Source organism: Phocoena sinus, chromosome 10, assembly GCF_008692025.1.
Source record: "Phocoena sinus isolate mPhoSin1 chromosome 10, mPhoSin1.pri, whole genome shotgun sequence".
In the NCBI taxonomy this organism is placed as follows: Eukaryota; Metazoa; Chordata; class Mammalia; order Artiodactyla; family Phocoenidae; genus Phocoena; species Phocoena sinus.
The window spans coordinates 62069532-62090594 of record NC_045772.1 but is presented as its reverse complement, the minus strand read 5'-3'; the positions used below and the strand labels follow the sequence as shown (position 1 = coordinate 62090594).

General features: G+C 47.8%; 1 protein-coding gene across 4 annotated transcripts in view; it reads left to right on the top strand.

The window, feature by feature from the left end:
- The first annotated feature begins 556 nt into the window (after positions 1–556).
- The window catches only part of ACVR1B (activin A receptor type 1B), a 34622-nt gene continuing 14115 nt past the window's right edge, over positions 557–21063 (top strand). The window contains exons 1-3 of one of the 4 annotated variants that reach the window (XM_032645327.1): positions 557–718; positions 17322–17561; positions 18393–18641. In XM_032645327.1, coding sequence (XP_032501218.1) covers positions 628–718; positions 17322–17561; positions 18393–18641 — 580 coding nt within the window. In that variant the 5' untranslated portion in view covers positions 557–627. Of the gene's footprint in view, positions 719–14924; positions 15151–17321; positions 17603–18392; positions 18642–21063 lie in introns of those variants that run through there. The other 3 variants (XM_032645325.1, XM_032645324.1, XM_032645326.1) reach the window with 3 other exon arrangements.

Sequence of the window (21063 nt, the reverse complement as noted above, 5' to 3'; positions counted from 1 at the left end):
ACCAAGACTGAGTACTGTCATTAAAAAGCCCGGTACGTTCTGAAAAGGGGCATCCCATGATTCGATCACACAGGTGGCTGTGCGTCCTGCGGATCGCAAGGGGCCACTTGGGGCTGGGAGACTAGTTAGGAGACGGTTGCGACGATCGCGATGGGACGTGACGGGAGCCTGAGGCTAAGCAGTAGGGATGAAGGGAACGGGAACACGCACGGCACTCGTAGAACATTCGATGCGGGGGATGGGGGTCGGTGCCGTTAAGATCACGCTGCGCTGCGGGGAGCGCAGGACAGAGCAGAAGTCGCGTGTCCGGCTCGGCCTCCTCTGCGCCACGCTCTGCACCCACGGGTGAGGTTGGCCGAGGCGCGAACCCCTCCCACCCCTTTAACTGGGACACTCCCCTTTAAGGCGGGCGCCCGCGCGCACCCGGCCCCGCCCTTCGGGGGCGCGCGCGGCGGCCGCGGCGCCGGCTCCGCCGGGAGTGCACGTGCCGGCGCCGGGCGGAGAAGAGGGAGGCGGGAGCCGGGCCGCGGGAGGAGGGGAGGCGCCGGGGGCGCGCGCGCGCGCGCTGGGCGCTGCTGGGCTGCGGCGGCGGCGGCGGCGGCGGCGGCGGTGGTGGTGGTGGTTACTATGGCGGAGTCGGCTGGAGCCTCCTCCTTCTTCCTCCTTGTTGTTCTCCTGCTGGCCGGCAGCGGCGGGTCCGGGCCCCGGGGGATCCAGGGTGAGTCCCGGGGCGGGGGCCAGGATGGAGAGAGCCGGGCGAGGGCGAGGCCTCGCGCAGCGGCCCCTGGCTACAGCGCGCCCCCTCCCCACGCACTCAATATGGCCGGGCGGGGGGCGCGGGGGAGTCGTGGTGACCCCCAGTCGGCTTTCCCCGACCCCCGAGGCGCGGCCGTCCAGCCGGGACCGAGCTCACGCCGGGCCCCTGGGAACCTGATCCCTCTTCCCGGCGAAACTGGATTCGGGGAGCTCTCGGGGGTCGCGCTCCCAGCACCCCCATGTTCCATAGAGGGGAGTGCGGGCTTCCTTCCCCAGTATTTGGAGGTCCACGTTTCTGCCCCTCAGCATGTCCAGGGGCGGTGGTCTTCGTTCCCTCTCTCCAGATGCTCCTTGGGGGGCGCCTTTTCTCCCGCCAAGATTGTGGGGCTCGGGCGATGGGGTCTTTGCCTCTCCGAGGTATCCTCATGTTGAGAGTCCTTGCGCACCTCAGATGAAAGGGGAAGGGGTCTCAAACCTTTCCTTGAGCTCCTGCGCTCGGGGTGCCTCTTCCCCTCCTTCTCCTTCCTCTCTAATGTTCTGGGAAAGCGAGTCACATTTCCCCTTCGCGCAGTCCCTTGAGTTCAGTGGGGCCAGCCCCCCCCACCCCTCCAATACACATGCCCCGCGGAAGCTCTGTGGAGGCAATGGGACCAACAGGGCCCTAAACGTTTTGGGAGCTTGGCTTTGGAATCTCTCGAACCCTAGGAAACCTAGTTCCAGAACAGTTAATCTGCATCTAGGTGTATTTGCTTTTCACCTCGCCTCTCCCACCCTACCCCAGGGGGCCCATTCACTTCGTCACTTTGTGGATGCCTTTCAGGTGACATCCTAGAACCTGCCTCCCACCCCCAAGATCATTTAAAGACCCCAGCACTGGAGCCGCTCCCGGCCCTTGGGCAAGATTTATTTACCTTCCCGCACAGCCCCTTCCCTACACACTCCCCCACCTCACACACCCCTTACCTTCCAAACCCCACAGGCTTCTGCTCCCTGGTAGCACCCGCACCCTTCCCGCTGCAGAGGTAGCCCCTTTCTGTGGGACACTCAGCTGGGTGTCTTGTTTGTGAGGCTTGGGGGGCAGCCTCACAAATGCGTGTTGGCATTGGGGTAGCAGATGAAGGTTATACTTGGCAGTTATATTGAAGTGATTATTGACCCACAGATAGATCTGGGAGAGCTGATCCAGGTCTGTATCGGCTCCCGATGTACAAAGCCTGCTGCTTTGACTTCTCAGCAGCCCCTAACCTTCCAGCGGTGGGAGATCAAATGTATGTCCTGTGGCTCTCTTCTCTCCACTAAAAAGAATGGTTCTTAGGTGGGTTCTGGCTTCCTTCGTAAACCAGACAATCAACAAAAGACCTCATCCCACTTTGGAGTCTCAAAAACAAGTTCATTACCTCCAGCCTTGATATTTGTTCCCAGTGGTGCAGCCTGTGCGGTGGGGTCTTTGTTCACAGGCTAATGCTTCTGCTAAGGCACCTCACGCGTGTTCCTGGGTCTTCGCTGCTCTGTGGCATAGGTAATGCGTCGTGGGGTCTGATAGACATGGTGAAGGTGTATGCACACAGTCTGACGTTGGTGGTAAATTAATGGTTTTCATGAATGTTGTTTGCTGGGCCTTATTATGGGCCATGTTCTTGGAGTGTGTAACACGATGTTATTTCTCTAGTAGGGTAGTAAGTAAGGAGACTCAGCCTTCAGGTTTGTTATTTTACATGTGATGAATAAATCTTTAAATTCCTTCCATAGGAATTTGTATCCTGTTCCTAATATATCCAAGATTTTTAACAGCCGTGTCCCTGTTGGTTTGGTGTAGTGTCTGGTGGGATATTTCTTGTTGTGAGCCTTGAATGTTTAATTGATAATCCAGCTGGTTCTGAATGGGGCAGAGTTCATTTTCCGTAACCTTCCTGAAATGGATGTTGTTGGCGTGAGGATGGGTGGGCATGATAGGAAGTTGCTTTCTTTTTTTGGTAAATTGGGAATTAGGTTGTGTGTCCAGCAAGCATTCTCGAAGGCCTTTAAATTTGGCCAGACACTACAGTTTTTTCCGGGACACATCTAGTTGCCAATAGTGCATGCTACAGAGACCACTGTTGCAAAAGGCTTCAAGTAAGACATCAGTTCTGGGAAAATAGAGGCTGTGGGATAACAAGAAGTTGATTGCTGTCCTCCCCTGCACTTCCTCTGTTGTGATCCTCGAGGCGGGCTGGAGGAATGACAGAACCAGCCAGCCCTGATGCCTGGTACTTGGACAGGACATGAGGGCAGCAAGGGGTCGGTGTCTGCGTTAAATAGTGAACTAATGTCGACTTAGTAAAAGGCCAGTGATAAGAAGCATGAGTTCCAGGTTATAAACAGCATCATTTGATAGGTGGGCCATGTTTTAAGGCCTGCCTTTGGAATTTTCACATTAGTACTTGAAAATGTAAAATTGAATTAGTGGCAGGAGAGCGTGATATTTATTTCTTAAGACAAAAGTAACAAGGGAGACATTTGAGGTTCTGATAGGAATATTTTTAATTTCTGTGAGTAAACTAAAAATTTAATTTCAGGCCAAGTCTTGTAATTTTGTTGAGTGGACATGAATTCGAACTACGGTGAAAGTGAACTCTCATAGAGAAAAAGAGAATCTCAGATTAGTTTTGTTAAGAGCTCCGGGAACAGATGTGATTAAAACAATAAAATGGCTACTCTGGTTAAAGGTTAGAGCCAGATGGAGGGAGGAGGCTGGTTTCCAGCCCCTGAACTTTGCTCCCTTACAGGTTGTCCTTGAATAAGGCACTTAACCTTTCTGTGACTGCCTCAGTTTTGCCTCTGTAAAGTAAGGAACTGGTCTGTGTTGCTCTTATTGGGACATTTGTGAGACTGACTTACTGATAGCCAGTTGGCTGGGAGGTATTTTTAGACACAGTTTCTGACTTCAGAGACCAGGCAATGTTGGGTTACTTTTTATCTTATGGGGCAGAGTAATTCTTGGGATTGATAGAAGCATCATATGTCACAGTGTGGTTAATTTCTTCTTCTTTGTGCATTTCTGTGGACCCGGTTCAGATTTCCTCAAGTTAATTTCTGTCTCTTGACAGGCCCTTACATCTTAGGCCGGGCAGCATACCTTTGCTAATCAAAGGCAGTCTGGAGGGAGTGACCTGCTTTAGGCTTTATTGGTTTGGCAAGGTTTTAATTCTTACGCAACGCCGGGTATGTTTATGGCACTATGTAAATGTTACATAAGAACATGGAGGCTGAGAGGTGGCCAGAATGGTGCCTGTGAACACAGGAAGGTTAGACTGAGGACTTCATCTGAAAGGACCTTGGGAATCTGCAGTCAGTACAGGAAGAAGCTGCGCTTCATTTTTGTCTAAAAACCTTTTTAGATGATTGTGTCTTTCAGGTGGACTGCTGTGTTATAAATAGGTTTATTCTCCACCGGTGAGCTAATTGTAACCTTGCTACCAAAATATGAATCAGGAGATGATGATGAGGTGTGCTGCTTCTTCCAGCATGGCCTGTTGAAGCTGCTTGTTGCATTTTGGAGCACGAGTTGAATTGCGTCGCGGTCTGTTCTCATAATAACTCAGGAGTACGGGGTGTTGAGGTGGAATGGAATTCTCAGTCCACGGTGCTTGAGATCTTCTTTATTTCTGAAGGTTAAATTAGAATCCTGAAGTGGCTCTTTTGTTTTAATTTTGAAATCCTTATTGTTTACTGTTCAGTTTTTGCTCAGAGCAGCCGTGAACATTAATTCTGGAATCCCGCCTCTTTGTCTCGAGTTCTTGTGCTATTTGTCTGTTACAGTAGGGTTGAGGTAAGAGGGTCTTACCTCATTTTCCTCTCTGTATTCACAAGAAGAAAATCCTGGAGCCCTTTTGCTCATCAGTTCCCCCCGATGCTGGAAGTGCTGCGGGCCTCCGGAGCCCATCAGTTCCGCCTGGCCTAGGAGTGTCCAAACCTTTGAAGGGAATCGGCTCCGGAGCCGTCAGTCCCCGGCAGTCTCGGCTACATTTCTGTCACTCTGCAGGGGCGGCATCACGGCCAGGTTCGAGTCCAGCTCTCGGGTTTTGCTCTCCTCAGCTTCTCTCACACGTGGTTCAGCGTGCGGCTGGGCCTGGAGGCAGCATCTCTGCTCTTGCCTGTTCTCTCTGCTTGCTGGCTTTTCCGTCGCGGATAAATACCGTTCCAGAGTGTAGCTTTCTTCTTCCTCTGTAGAGTCTCGGGAGCTTGGTGCAGCTGTGCAGCTGCCATCCCCAGCAGTCTTACCTGCCCACGGGTGTCTGAGACAGCGCCACTTCAGGCAGCTCTGGTGTTCTTTTCGGGTTTTCTTCTCTCTCCACTTAGTCCGAAGCCTGCATTTGTCTCGCTAAATATTTTGAATTTAACACGATGAAAGTAACTGCCTTTCCCTTTAAAGTATCAATCCCCCTGATATTTACACAATTACATATAGGAGGTTTCTTTATTCATTCCGTTGGGTATGTGCCTGGAATGGTTCTTGGCATGAGGAGGGAACAGGGAACAAGGTGGACAAGAATCCCGAACTCTCATGGAACTGACTATTGCAGTGGCTCAGACCGAAAATAAATGAGTAAACACAGTTATCAGTCATGAGGGCTGTGAAGGCCATAAAACAGGATGGTGTGCTGGAGTGCGCGGGGGACTGCCACTTCACATCCCTGTCCGCTTCACTGTTTCGTCTGTAAAATGGGGCTAATCCAGTCAGGTCGTGGTATTTGCCGTAACTGTGTTCTGTGAGGCCCACTTGAACACAGGATTCGCAAATACTGGACCACTGCTCCTGGGGGAGACACAAGGTTAGGTCCCTGCAGCTGCTGGTCACACGTTTTCATCAGCTGATTGGTACATAACCTTGTGTTGTTCGTGTTTCTGTTTAAAGACACCTCATTTAATTTACACTGTTGATTCATTAACATTGAACTCAGGGCCAAGAGCACTATAATGCATGCCTGAATGAAGCTTATTCAGTGTATGTATTTTCTTTCTCGTAAGGCACGTCACTGTCTTCTCGAGCTTCGGGACACTAAGCTACTGCTCTTGGGGGCTGTCTTAAACAGTGAAATCACCAAGGAAAAACACAAAAAGCCTGGCACTGAACATACCATGAGAAGGACACATATTAACAGTATGAGCTGAAACAAGAAGCCAGAGCATTGCCTTGTTCAGCCTCAGCGGGAACGTGTGCATTGGGTGACTCAAAGTTTTCACCACTCTGCGCATGTCTGCAAATGACCATGAAAGCACTGAGAGTATTGATTTGGGGGTTATAAATAAATTTTAGCAAGTGGGCAGATTCACAGATACGAATCCACGAATAACGAGAATCGACTGTATCTTGTTAAAAGCCATACAGTGATTGTGGCAGAGAGAAAATTATATGATGTGGAATTCCCAGGATTCCTGAATGGTTTCACTGAACCAAAAGTTTAATGTATACAGTTAGGAGTCCCGTTTCCAGCCTGTGAATAAACTAAACAGGTATATATATACGTATATCGAATACTGCTATGGTGATCTAAAGGTTCCTTTAACCCTTGAGCACCTACCATATACCTGGCACTGCTGTAGGTGCAGGGATACAACAGTAAGCCAAAGGAGACAAATGCTTTCCTTGGTGAAGTGTACCTTCTGGCTGGTGAAATAGACAATAAAGAAATAAAGTACAGGGTGATTCTGTCTACCACAGTCCCCCCGCTGCTCTCCTCTCCTCAAGTTTCCTAGCCTTAGGTACATACACACCTTTTCCCGGTTACTCAGTCACACATGAATGCAGGTAGTACAGTTGACCCTTGAGCAACGTGGGTATGAACTGCATGGGTCTACTTATACTTGGATTTCTTTCAGTAAATACAGACTAGAGTACTGTACGGTCCAAGGTTGGTTGAATCCGTGGATGCGGAACCACAGATCCAGAGGGATGATTGTTGTGTTATACGTGGGTTTTTGACTCCATGGTGGTCAGTGCCCCTAACCCCTGAGTTGTTCAAGGGTCAACTGTATTGTGAAGGGGTTAAATCAGTGCACCTCCAGGTAGGCAGGCTACCGTAGTGGGCCTGACCTCATCAGGCTAGCCCTTTGAAAGCAGAGCATTTTCTCAGCTGATTGCAGAAGAGGAAGGCAGAGATGCTCCAGCTGGCTTGGAAGAAAGTAAACATCCATGTATGAACTGCCCATGGGAGCCGCATGAGCAGGAGCTGCAGGCTGACCAGGAGCTGAGTGGTCCCTGGCCATCAGCGAGGAGGGGAATGGGGGCTTTAGTCCTTCTTCCACGGGGCATTAGAGTTTGGCAGCAACGAGTGGGTTTGAGAGAGGCCCCAGCCCTAGGTGAGAAAGCAGCCCCAGCTGACATCAGTCATGCTGCACCTGGTCTTCTGACCTGCAGAAACTGTGAAATAGGAAATAGGTGTTGTTTTTAAAAATGTGTGTGTGGTGAGTCAGATGGTGATGTGAGGAGAAGGAAAACAGGAGAGGGAAACAACAGAACTCTCCCAAGATAGGCTTGCGGCTCCTTGAGACCTGGTACCCTGTCATCCCATGGATGGACCTTGCATGTGGAAAGAAGTCCTTTGACCACATGCGGCTTTCACCTACTGCCTGTTGCCTTTTCCTAGATATTTGTGAGTGTTTGGAGGAGAGAGGAGATGGTGGGTGCTTTGGAGATAAACTTTTTAGATGGTTTTGATGTTTTGAGTTGAGGAATCTCAACTTGTGAATTGAAGGATATTTTTTTAAATAAGTATTTGTGTCGAACCTGCCTTACCCCAAATCTTTGCATATTGTCTTGGTGTATGTTTGTATACATTACATTCTACACTTGTAGTAGATAAGCTTGAATCACGTTCAGTCAACGTTCATTCCTAATACGCAGGGCCAAGCTTAGTGTTGAGAGGGATACTGAGGAGCGAGTCTGTCCTTGCCATTGAGACGTTTACACACAAATTGACTTCTGCTTGTGAGAAGAACCGTAAAACCACAAAGAGCTCTGACCCTTCTCATTCACTAGGATGACAGCAGTGATAAAAGCACCTGATTTACTGAATGTATACTGTCTACTCAAGTGTTACACGGAGCCTTTGTGCTACATCGCTTACTCTGTACAACTGTTCTCTGAGGCACTCTCATCCCCATTTTACAGATGAGAAAACTGGGACATAGAGAGGTTAAGCGGTGGGCCTAAAGTCTGTCTGACTCCAAAGCATATGCTCTAAATCCTGCACTCTACTGTGTACTGTAATGACTATTAAAGTAGCTTTCTAACCAGTCCCTGCCTCCTGTCTCTCCCTTGTCATCCTTCCTACCACTGGATTTAACTTTGGAAAGTGCACCTTCTGTGTCACTTTTTTGTGGCCTCCAGGATCAACTCCAGACCCCTTAGCCTGGCATCACAATCCATGCAGTCTGGCCTAGTCTCCCTTACTGCCCTTGTCTCTGACTGGAACCATGGCGTTGTTGTCACATCTCTTTACTTTGGACCTAACACGCCTTGTGCTTTTCTTGGTCTTGGCCTTCTCTTCTTAGCCTAGTCCAAATCCAGCCATCCTCCAGTGTGGGACCCACTTTGTCTTCCTCCTATCCCCCAGCCAGTGACTCCATCCTCTCTGCTTTTCTCTTTGGTCCATATCAGTGGTATAGAGGTTCACACTGGTTTATAGTTTTCTGCTTCTCCCACTCTCGCTTCTCTACCCCCTAAAAATTGATGCTAGGAGCTACCTTATTTTTCTTTATATGTCTTCGTCCTATCACAGAGCCTTGCGTATTTTAAGTACTTAATAATTTAATAGAATTCATTCGTCTCTTTTCCATCCTCTCAGCAAAATCCTAGGTAAATAATTCTAGTTCTGTCCTGCTGTAATTTTATTGTCTCCTGTATGTACAGTTTTTATCCCAGTCTTTCAAAATGCTGCAAACATTTGTGACTTGCTTGGAACATCCTAATCACACTTCCTACCTCACCTCTTGCATCTCTGTTTATTCTACTCTGTTTATTCTACCACCTACCCATTTTATTCCAGCCAGATGAACTTGATCTCAACCTCTAGTTTTATTCTCCGTCCTGGCTGATTTTGTTTTCTCCTTCATTGTCCCGGTTGCCTGAAACAGTCATTCCTATCCCTCTTCTCCCTCAAAACTGTGATGTACACTGTGGCCTCTCCACACATCCATAGTATAGTAAGTAGGTCAGGAAGCAAATAGGACTGCCACTGATAAATACCGTCCCCTGCTCTAATGAGCCACGAGTGTGTCTGCTTAAGTACAGCAAAGAAAGAAAACAGAATGGTTGTACACGTCAATATAAACGTGTCAGTAAAGGAGAAATACCAAGTTACTAGTAGGCAGTCTGAATGTGACAGCTGAGTCTGTACACTTAGGTCCCAGGAACACTGGACATGCTCTGTCATAGTGATGCCACTCCTTCTAGCTTTACCTTGATGTTCTCCTGGGCAGCAGGTGGGCCCTTGCTAGATGTTCAGGCATTTACCGTCAGCCATAAGTTAAGTCGCAGTGACAGGTCTCCTTAGCATAAACATCAAACGTCTTTTTTGAGTGAGAACAAAGCTTTCATTCTCTAGACCTGAGGCTTAAGGGTGACTTGTTTAAACAGCTCTCTGGGGTTGGGTTTGTCTCCAAGTAGAATGTCAGAAAGGCAGTTTGTAGAATAGATATAGTGTGGAGCTGGCTTTTCAAACACCTTTCTTTTATGCAAAACCCACTCTGAGACCTTTTCCCAGATTGAAATTAAATACCAAGCTTATCAAATGTCTTATTGTTAAATCTGTGCGTTTTCCCCCCTCGTCATACAAATAGCTTCCTTTATTAAGTCAGTTACATTTTTTTCGTAAGTGCTTTTTACCAGTATACTTTTTGGATGTTTTAGATACCACCAACTACACATGTAAAATTTGACTTTATTATGGCTCTTGGGCGCTTAAGAGTTTTTGTTTTGTTTTATTTTAGTGTAGTTTTACAATCTAATTCTGACGATTGTGAAAGCTGGAAATGCAGCTTGAGTCTTTGTTAGTAATAGCATCTGATTGCCGTATTTTAATGCAGCAGGACTTTTTTGCCTGGTACTGTGTCAGTTCTGCAGCGTCACCCGCTGTCTTCCCCCCAACCCCCCACCCCCCGGAGAAACAAACATTACCTCTACTTTGTGATAGTTTAGTGCCAGACACCTCCATTTTTAAACCCGATTCAAGATTTTCATAAACATTTTGGCAGTTGTCTAAATCAGTAGTTGCTGAACAACTTTTTTCTTTGTTTTTTTTTTTTAAATTTATTTATTTTTATATTTAGCCGCGTTGGGTCTTCGTTGCTGCACGCGGGCTTTCTCTATTTGCAACGAACGGGGGGCTACTTTTCGTTGCGGTGCGCGGGCTTCTCATCGCGGTGGCTTCTCTTGTTGCGGAGCACGGGCTCTAGGCTCGCGGGCTTCAGTAGTCGTGGCTCGCAGGCTCTAGAGCGCAGGCTCAGTAGTTGTGGAGCATGGGCTTCGTTGCTCCGCAGCATGTGGGAACTTCCCGGACCAGGGCTTGAACCTGTATCCCGTGCATTGGCAGGCGGATTCTTAAGCACTGCGCCACCAGGGAAGCCCTTTCTTTTTTCTTTCTGTCTTCTTAAAGCAGTAAAACTCTTTCAAAAATGAAAATGTAGACAGGTATATAAAATGGATAAAAGCGTGTCCACTCTGGCAGAGCCCCTTCCCTCTCAGATTGCTAGGCTGAGATCTGTTGAATGAGACTTATTAATCGTGGTGCTATTTGCGGATCACTGTGCTGGGTACCAGTGAGAAAATGAAGAAGAGAAGGACACTGGTTCCCTCCTTTAGGAGTTTACAGGTTCCTGGGACATCTGAGAGCCTAGGGACTTGGGAAGGACACTGTACCTCCATTTTTTTTGGTATGCTCGTGTTAGGTTGTTGTTATTGTTTTGTAATTGAGATTATATTATACATACGATCTTACAGAGATTTATGGTATTTTAAAAATTGTGGTAGAACACATTTAACCATTTTAAAGTGTATAATTCAGTGGCGTTAAGTACCTTCATAATGGTACACAAACCATCACCACTCTCTAGTTCCAGAACTTTTTCTTTACCCTGAAGGAAACCCAGTAACCCATTAAGCCAGCATTCCCCATCTTCTCCCCCAAGCCCCTAACAACCACTAATAATGCTTTCTGGATATTTAATATAAATGGACCCATACAGTATGTGGCTTCTTTCAATTAACATAATGTTTCAGAGTTCATCCACAGTGTAGTGAATATCAGTAGTTTATTCCCCTTTATAGCTGAATAATACTCCATCATATGAATATACCACATTTTGTTTATCCTTTCTATGTTTGGTGGACATTTGGGTTTCCACCTTTTGACGGTTGTGAATAGTGCTGTTATGAACATTCGAGTACAAGCTTTTGTTTAAACACTTGTTTTCAATCTTCTGGATATACACCTAGGAGTGGAATTGCTGGGTTATATGGTAATTCAATGTTTAACTTACCGAGGAACCATCAAACTGTTTTCTATAGTGGCTGCACCGTTTATGATCCTACTGTCAGTGTATAGGGTCCCAGTTTCCTCTGAGTCTGCACCAACACTTTCTTATGGCCTTCCTAGTGGGTGTGAAGTGGTTTTGATTTACATTTGAATTTGAAATTCATTTGCATTTGAGATGATGTTGAACATCTTTTCATGTACTTTTTGGTCATTTGTATATCTTTGGAGAAATGTCTGTTCAGGTCCTTTGCCTGTTTTAAAATTATTTTTTGTTGTTGTTGAGGTTTTTTAAATATAAATTTATTTATTTATTTTTGGCTGCATTGGGTCTTTGTTGCTGCACGCGGGCTTTCTCTAGTTGTGGCGAGTGGGGGCTACTCTTCCTTCCAGTGCACGAGCTTCTCATTGTGGTGGCTTCTCTTGTTGCGGAGCACAGGCTCTAGGTGCGTGGGCTTCAGTAGTTGTGGCACGAGGGCTCAGTAGTTGTGGCACGAGGGCTCAGTCGTTGTGGCTCGCCGGCTCTAGAGTGCAGGTTCAGTAGTTGTGGTGCACAGGCTTAGTTGCTCTGCTGCATGTGGGATCTTCCCGGACCAGGGCTTGAACCCGTGTCCCCTGCGTTGGCAGGCAGATTCTTAACCACTGCACCATGAGGGAAGCCCTGTTGTTTAGTTTTAAGAGTTCTTTACATATGCTGGGTGCAAGACCATTACTAGATACATGATTTGCAAGTATTTTCTCCCATTCTATAAGTTCTGTTTTCTTCACTCTTTTGATATTGTCCTTTGAGACACAAAAATTTTTTAATTTGGTGAAGGCCAATTCATCTATTTTTCTTTTGTTGCTTGCGTTTTGGGTGTGATATCTAGGAGACTGTTGCCAAATCCAAGGTCATGAAGATATACCCCTATTTTCATTTTAAAAGTTTTAGAAGTTTTCGAATATAAGTTTTAGCTCTTATATTTAGGTCTTTGACTTACTTTGAGTTAATTTTTGTATATGGTGTGAAGTAATGGTCCAACTTTATTCTTTTGCATGTGGATTTCTGGTTGTCCAGCACCGTTTGTTGAAGACTAGTCTTGCCACCCCCAAAATGTTGTAGACACTCTTGTGTAAAATCAGTTGATGATAGATGTATAGATTTGTTTCTGGACTCTCAATTCTATTCCATTGATTTATAGTCTGTACTTCGGGGAGTAGCATACTGTTTTGATAACTGTAGCTTTGTAGTAAGTTTTAAATCAGGATGTGTGAGCCCTCCAACTTTGTTCTCTTTCTCTTTTTTTTTTCCTCCCAAGATCATCTTGGCTATTCAGGATCACAGAGTTGTGTAGAATTGTAGTCTTTGTTCTATCCCAAGTAAGCTGTAGGGAGTTTGGATAGGGTCCATGGAAGAATAATTAAAATAATCATGGGTTGTAATAGGCTGTTCTTATCAGTTTGGCCTGCCTGATGGATGCTGCCATCTGGTAAGATGAGGGCTCAGAGGCAGCTTATGATCAAGTTGTAAAATCGTGAGGAGGAAGGGTGGCACGGGCTATTTGGGCACCACATTTTAGCTCCTGTAGAACTAGAAGGTTGCCCAGTGAAGCTTGGAAGAGGCAGGTTTAGTGTCCCTAAATGGGACCCTGTTCCACGCTAAATTGATGAAACTTACCATCCCCAAGGAGCATATACATAAGCTAAAAATCATAGAAACTGTAGCTTTAAAACATTCGTGGACCTTCATCTACCAGCACAAAGGTGGGTGTTTTGCAGCATGCCTCTTACCTTTTGAGGTCGGTGCCCCCACCCTGCTCCTCCCACATCCTGTCCCCCGGTGATGTGGATTGAGTGGCTGTGAGTTTAGTCCTGGATGGTGGTTCTTGGGAATTTCCAGTAAGCAACAGCCTTACTGTATCCTCCTAGAGTATGCCGTGGGCAGGAGAGAGGGGCCTGCGGTGGGGGTGCCTTTGCTCAGGCCCAGTGTGTTAGTGCCTACATAACATGCAGTGAGACAGAGTCTGCCCAGGTCGGGACTTGTCAGCCTTCCTCCAAACACATCCTGTCTCACAAATCAAATTTGCTTTGACATCTTACCACAGACCGCCTTCTAATCATACTTTGGCACCACGTTCAAATCCTGCCAAAATGTCTTTAGTTCAGGTTTGACTAGCTTGTTAGTAACAAAATGCTGTGCTAGTGAGAATTTCACTCTGACCACTTTTTAATTGCTTTTCTGTAGATTGGTTTTGTTACTCTTCTGCCATTGGCTTTCCCGATTGTGTTGTTTCTACTACGTAACTCTTTGGTGATGGAACACTGAGAGTTTTAGGTACGTGTTGTTTATGTACCCATGTGTAGTAGGCGGATTTCACCTGATGTGTCACTATGAAACAGATTATAAAGAGCTGTTATCATTAGTCCAGATTTAACTTTTCAAAGAAATCAAAATTAGGTTTGTGATTTAGTGTCCTAGTAGAGTTTTAGTAAATTCAGATGTTTTGTAATTTTATTGTCACTTACTTTGTTTCAATGAAAAATGAATATTAACAGAAGACAATTTAAAGACTAGTCTGTCTTTAAAGTTCAGGAAAAGGTATATGGAATTAAAGCAGAACTTCCCAGTGTTGAATCAGTGATCCAGACAATGTGAATTTAAAAACAAAAGTTGATTCAGATTTCAAGTGGAGGATTTTAGAGGTCATCTGGTTCAACCCCTTCTTTCTGGTTAATGGTGAGGAAAATGAGGTTCAGGAAGGTTAAATGAATTGCCCAAAACCACGCGACCAGTTACTGGCAGAGCTGAGACTCAAACAGCAGTTCCTTGCTGTGGTCTTGCTGTCACTTGGCACTTCCTAATCAGTGGTTAGAGAGACACATTGTACGTGGATGTGTTTACTTGAGTTTTACATTGAAGGGAGGGATTAAAATTCATTGAGCATCTATTTGCTAAGCACTTTTTAAATCTCTTATTTCATGTGATTCTTACATAGTCCTGTGAACTAATTAACAGTCCCACTTTACAGATTAGGCAGCTGGGGTGCAGGAAGGTTACTGACTTGCTCGAGGCCATGTGACTAACACTAGAGCTGGTATTTGAGCACTGGGTCTGTGTGGCCTGTTCCTGCCTTGATGCTCTGCTGTGGCTCTAGTGACAGTGACTAACTGAACCTCTGCAGGGGTGTGGGCAGGTGTGATGGTTATTGCAAAAATAGCTTTTTCAGACTTCTCACTCTGTAAAAGCAGAGATGTACACAGATGTGAGCAGTCTTCTCAGAGTACCCACGGCACTTAGCAGATGTGGGCTGATCTTCATACCATCTCTGTAACATAAATGGTATTTTCTGGCTGGGCGGCCGAAGCCCAGATAGAGTCAGGGGCTTATTGCCCAATCCCTTATCACGAAGCCGCATGGCCCTGCTCCCAGTTCCGTCCTCCGTCCCGTCTAGCATAGATTTCACCACTTTTGTTCTTTCCTGTCTTACACCAAGATTGTTTAAGTACTTCCCAAAAATAATGAGCCACGTGTGGGTGTGCTCGTTCTCCAGAATGAATCACTGTGAAAGAGGCCATGAACCAAGGAAAGGAGAGTGCATGTCTGGGAGCAGAGGCTCTGGTTCCCTGCCTGCTAATTGACGGACTCCGAAGTGAGCTGCTTTTCCAAAGGCGGCTGCGGGTCTGGCCCGCGTGTCCCACTGTGCTCAGAATAGCCCTCTGGGAGTTGTTCGCTTTCCCTTCTTGCTTCCCAAAATAGACCTGAGGCTGTTCTCATCGCCGGACGTCGGGGCGCGTGTATTGAGAGGTGTGCGCGCCACGGGGACCCCTTTTGTGCCCGAACGTCCCCGTTGACACAAAGAGGAATGGGCGTTTGCACTCGTGGATGAGTAGTCAGGACTCCAGGGTGAGTCACAGAGGTTTGGGCAGAGTGTTCTGAGAGTCGCAGAAGTAAATTTCAGTTAGCAAGAAGAAGGAAATTTAGGAGGAATTTACTTTTAAAATTCCTTTTATGTTTGGGATCCTAGTCTAAAGGGTACCTGCTTTAAACTTCCTGCCTTTAAAATATAACACTACCCGAGCCCTTCAGCAGGTAGCTGCGTGTTTTGGAATTTCTCCCAGAAGAAAGGGTTCTGATCAGACGCTGTGAGAAAAATCCCACAGGCGGTGCAGTGAAGATCCACACTGTCCGTTTACCTGTCTGTGCTCGCCCTCCTTTGTTTCCTTGGTGGGGATGGCAAGGATCGTGTCACTTACAGAAAGCCTGGGGAAGGAGGGGGTTGGACCCTGAGATATTTAGAATCTGTCTTTGGACTTGAAAAGCCAGGAGATGCCTTCCAGTGTTTTAGAGGAAGAGACAAAGATAGACTGTTTACAGCCGAAAGGGGTGAGTTACGACAGGCTGGTTTTTCACGGGACTGGTCATAAATGTCTCTTCTCCAGGGGCCATAGTTTGAATATGTTCCCTCTTGGGATCCAGATAGTATTCGCTTAGTGTCCAGTCGGGGCCTCGGGTGGGCCCTGCCACCTGCATCCCCGCGGGGTGAATGCTTTGTTCAGCACTGTGAGTCCCACCCTCAGTATCCTAGTGGCTCAAGCCACCCTCCTGCCCATCCCAAGGGGTCAGGGCTGGGTTAGGCTCATGGGAGACAGTGCTGGGGAGAACCAACGGCTGCTGTCTGTGCTATTCTTGTTAGACGGATAAATAAAGGATTTCAGATTCCAGGACTGCCGAGCTGGCTTTCAGAGGCACCAAATTCATTTACAGTAATTTCCTGTCAACAGTGCACACTTACGGATAATACACACCCAGCCAAACTCACTAGTTCCAGAGATGATTGTGTGCACTACCTATTTGAAAGAAAAAAAAATTTATACATATATATATATATATATATATATATATATATAGGGCTTTTAAAAGTGATATCCAGGGCTTCCCTGGTGGCGCAGTGGTTAAGAATCCACCTGCCAATGCAGGGGGCACGGGTTCAAGCCGTGGTGTGGGAAGATCCCACACGCTGCAGAGCAACTAGACCCGTGCACCGCAACTACTGAGCCTGTGCTCTAGAGCCCATGAGCCACAACTACTGAGCCCGTGTGCCATAACTACTGAGCCTGCGCTCTAGAGCCCGTGCTCCTCAACAAGAGAAGCCACCGCAATGAGAAGCCTGCACACCGCAACAAAGAGTAGCCCCCGCTTGCCACAACTAGAGAAAGCCCGCGCACAGCAACGAAGACCCAATGCAGCCAAAAATAAATAAATAAGATAAATAAATTTCTAAAAAAATAATAAATAAAAAAATAAAGTGATATCCAGTTGTCTTTCAGAATGGGTTAGATTTATTGAGCACTTTCTGTACATTAGCTCATTTAATCCTCACAATGACTGTATGAAGCAGGCACTAATATTATCTTCTTTGGAGGGTGTTCTTTTTGCCCCCTCTTGAGAGGGGCACCTGCTGGGGACTAAAGGATGGAGGAGGTTGTTGGACTAGTCGGGAAGCTTTTCAAAGGAAGTGACGTTTAAGCTGACTCTTAAAGAACTTGTAAGCATTAGCTAGGAAAAAAAGCATTGCAGCAAAAGCATGTGTGAGAGCACGCACACTGCATTCAGGAAACTGTGGGTGTTCCTGGTGCAGAGAAAGGAGATGGGGTTCATGATGGATGGCTCCAGGGAACCCGGGTGGTGTCAGCTAGAGTACGTGGGGAGAGGGGTCCTCTAGTCTCCGAAGGGAAGGTGCCTTCCTCCCATCCTCGGGCTTTCCTAGCCACAAAACAATTTTTTTTAATAAGTCAAAGTCTAAAAGTTAAAAAGGCAGTTTCTCTGTTTCTTGTAGGCATAAACTAGAGCACTTAGAGGACAGTGGTGGGACCCAGAAAGCCTTGTTGTGAGCAGAATAAACAGGTGCAAAGGTTGGGCCCCCACTGACGATGTCATCTTTCTGGCCCCATCTCTGTAAAAGCGCCTTATTTTGGAACATCAAGTGTGCTGGGGGATTGTATTCTAAGTCTGGGAAAGGACCTGGGATAAGACCTCACCATTGATGTCAGTGTCCGCTCCCAAACTTCCCTCAGCTCTGCTTTGTGCGTGCACCAGCTGCTTACAGGCCAACTACACGTGTGAGACAGATGGGGCCTGCATGGTTTCCATTTTCAACCTGGACGGGATGGAGCACCATGTGCGCACCTGCATCCCCAAAGTGGAGCTGGTCCCCGCCGGGAAGCCCTTCTACTGCCTGAGCTCCGAGGACCTGCGCAACACGCACTGCTGCTACACTGACTTCTGCAACAAGATCGACCTGAGGGTGCCCAGCGGTGAGTGGACACCCTTGTTGGACTATTGGCTCATCGTGGAGGTAGGGCACCCCTGTCATTTTCATCCTTCTCTACTCTGCCCCCACCCCTTTGTTGGAGGATAGGTAAAGGTGCCTTTTTGATGCTCCCGGAGGTGACATGGGATGGCATTCCTCCCAGGTCCGGTCTGTAGGTCCGAGGATGGGGGAAACAGATTGTCGAGTGAGCCGCAGAGGTGAAAGCTGCGATGTGGGTCGTGGCTGAGCAGCCACTGGTGGCTGGTGAGATGTGGAAGAGCCAGGCAGGGGTCCCCACGGGAGGGCCTGGGGCTGATCCCGAAGGAGGCGGCCCCTAAGCCATCTGAAGGAAGCTTCTGGTGTGATGGTGATGGCAAAATGGGAAGAGGAACTAGAGCTGGAAAGGACGGCCGTCAAGGCTGAGGAGTATTAGACACCACCCTTCGCAGGTCCGCCACTTAGGAGGTATGACTGGGGAGGTGAGAGGAGGAAGAGAGAGACCAGGCCGAGCTTCAGGAGGCTGTCACAAGTGGGGGAGCAGAACATGGCACGTGCCTGGGGCGTGGAGGTGGGAAGAGCGCCATGAAATGCTGTGAAATTACAGAGCGGGTTGTGGGTTTGACTGTTGCAAAGGGTACCTTAACTAGAGAGGTTTGTATCTGAGAGCATCCAGGCAGATACAGAGCCCAGTAAGACCAGAGAGATCAAGGGCACCTTGAACACAGGGAGAGGAAAAGGGCGTTTCCACCTGGAGGGAGGAGCCGGGGAAAAATGAGGCCATGGCGTTCCCTCATTTTTACTCTGTTCTTTCCCTCTCCTCTCTCACCTGACCCAGGTCACCTCAAGGAGCCTGAGCACCCCTCCATGTGGGGCCCTGTGGAGCTGGTGGGCATTATAGCCGGCCCAGTGTTCCTCCTGTTTCTCATCATCATCATTGTTTTCCTTGTCATTAACTATCATCAGCGCGTCTATCACAACCGCCAGAGGCTGGACGTGGAGGACCCCTCGTGTGAGATGTGTCTCTCCAAGGACAAGACGCTCCAGGATCTCGTCTACGACCTCTCCACGTCGGGGTCTGGCTCAGGTACCGCTTCTTCAGGCCTCGTGTCTGCTGTTGGCCTCCATCACTGCCTCCCAGCAGGATGGAGTGTTCAGGAAGGAGGCTGGCCATTTGCTTTCATAATTCCCCTTCTTTGGGAGTCTGACACGTAATAAGATAAGACAATGGGGTTCACAGAAAATCGTTCATTCTCTGGAATCCCAAAGGTCAGGTGCAAAACTCTCCATTCCAGGATCCCTGCCTCTCCAAGTCTTGTAACCGTACATCTATTAAAATTCACCTGGTTCCACCTGAGCAGTGGCGTACTCAGTTTCAGGGCCCCTTTTGAGAAACAGGAGTGTGCCGGGTTCCTGTGAGGTGGTGGCAGCTAATCATTGATCTGCGAGCAACCGCAGGGGGAGTTTAAGGACACCGAGTAAAGCCGAGAGCCTGGCTTGGGTGAATCATTGACTTGTGCCAGTTGCCCAAGGGTTTTCGGTGGCGGTTGAAATAAAGGCAGCTGGGGCCTCCAGCATGGCGTCAGCACCACTTCCAGAGCTGCCTGTTAGCGACCAAGCCTTTCTTAGGTGGACCTTGACTCGAGACTAGAATTTAGGATAAAGAGAGTTGGGTTGTCTCAGTCTCAGGGTAGAGCTCAGCTAGCTAGTAGACGTGGCTATGACTGCAAAAGAGTCTTTTTGTGAAGACAGACGATTATTTTAGTGACGGTGGTATCCTCTTCCTATAGAAAAAAATCATCCACAAAGGTCACTGTTGCCATTCTGACTAAGACAGGATCATATTTGTGCGAGCTTTGTGCGTGTTTATGTATGTTTTCTCGCCATGTGACAAGACTCTTCTGTAGGGAAATTATGCCATCAGTCATGGCCAGACATCCCTTCTTGAGCACAGGAACGCTGTGAGCTCTGACATCTCCTGAGTTTCTGTGGTTTTGCCTTTATTAAGCTCTGCAGTAGAGAGTGCCAAGATGATGGATATATTTTTAAAAGCTGCATATTTTTGGAAGAGAGAAAATATATGGCTTGTTCTTTGCTGAAGGAGGGTAGGGCAGTGGTTAGAACTGACTGACTCTGTGACCTGACTTGCTGCTGGAGGAGGGTTGCTCGGGGTTTTTGGAGTCTCGTAAGATCAGGATTAGCTGAGGTTAGGGCAGGTCCGGGGCAGTTACCCGGTCATCTGGAGTAAAATGATTAATAACTGTTCCTCTCTGGATGGTTTAGTCCATTCTTAATTCAGAATATGCAAAGCTTCCAAGGTGCTGGAGTTTTAATTCTGTGGACTTAAAGTAATAAGTCCTTGCTGTTTTTTTTTTTGTTTTGTTTTTTTGTGGGTTTTTTTTGGCGGTACGCGGGCCTCTCACTGTTGCGGCCTCTCCCGTTGCGGAGCACAGGCTCCGGACGCGCAGGCTCAGCGGCCATGGCTCACGGGCCCAGCCGCTCCGCGGCATGTGGGATCTTCCCGGACCGGGGCACGAACCCGCGTCCCCTGCATCGGCAGGCGGACTCCCCACCACTGCGCCACCAGGGAAGCCCAGTCCTTGCTGTTTGTGTGACGTTCAGTTCACACTAACAAGTACGAGTTGAATACCCTCTGGGTGATACAGGGTGAACAAAATGAGAAAGAGGCCGAGCCAGGATGGGAGAGAAGAGATTGTGGAGAAGGGTCTCACAGACGAGGTCGTGTCTAAAGGGGTCACGAGTCGGACGTTTTGAGAGTGGTAAGAGGGCAGGGAACATTCCAGGCCGAGGGAAAACCCTTGAGCAAAAGAAGGACAGAAAGGCATGAACGCTCACTGGGTGTTTAGGGAATGATCAAGAGGCCAGCACGCCGTCCCCAGGCCAGGGTGGGAAAGCCTCGGGCTGCTGTGCTTTATGCCCCCTGTTGGGGAGGGCAGGGCAAGGCGGGTGAGCTGGGAGGCGCAGAGGCCCACTGGAAATCTTGCAAAGGAGGGCGGGGACAAGGGCCAGCGAGGGGGGACCTGGAGAGGAGGGGGCTGCATCGAGAAGCATTTGGTGGCTCTGTACTGTGGGAGTTCAAAGCATAAACCTTAGAGTCGGTCTTAGATGCTTTGCCATTTACAGCTCGTAGGAATTCGAATGAGTTACTTAACCTTCCCTCTTGATGCTTAGTTTTCTCGTTTGTAAAATGGGCATAATAACAACACCTACCATATAGGTGGTTGTGAGGAAATGAGATCATTTATGCAGGTGCCTCCTGCATAGTATTAAACATACAGTACACAGCTTAGGGGTTAACGACACGTTATTTGTTTGGTCAGGGAGAGGGAGAGAGTTAAGGGTCACGATGGTGGGGGGTGATTGGAGAGACAGGGAGACACTTACTGCATGGGTCAAATGAGGCGATAAACGAGTCCTATAAAGACAGTAAATGCAATCTTAGACTAAGCCTGGGTAGCCCCCCGTCCTGCATCTGGAGCTCCCAGTGA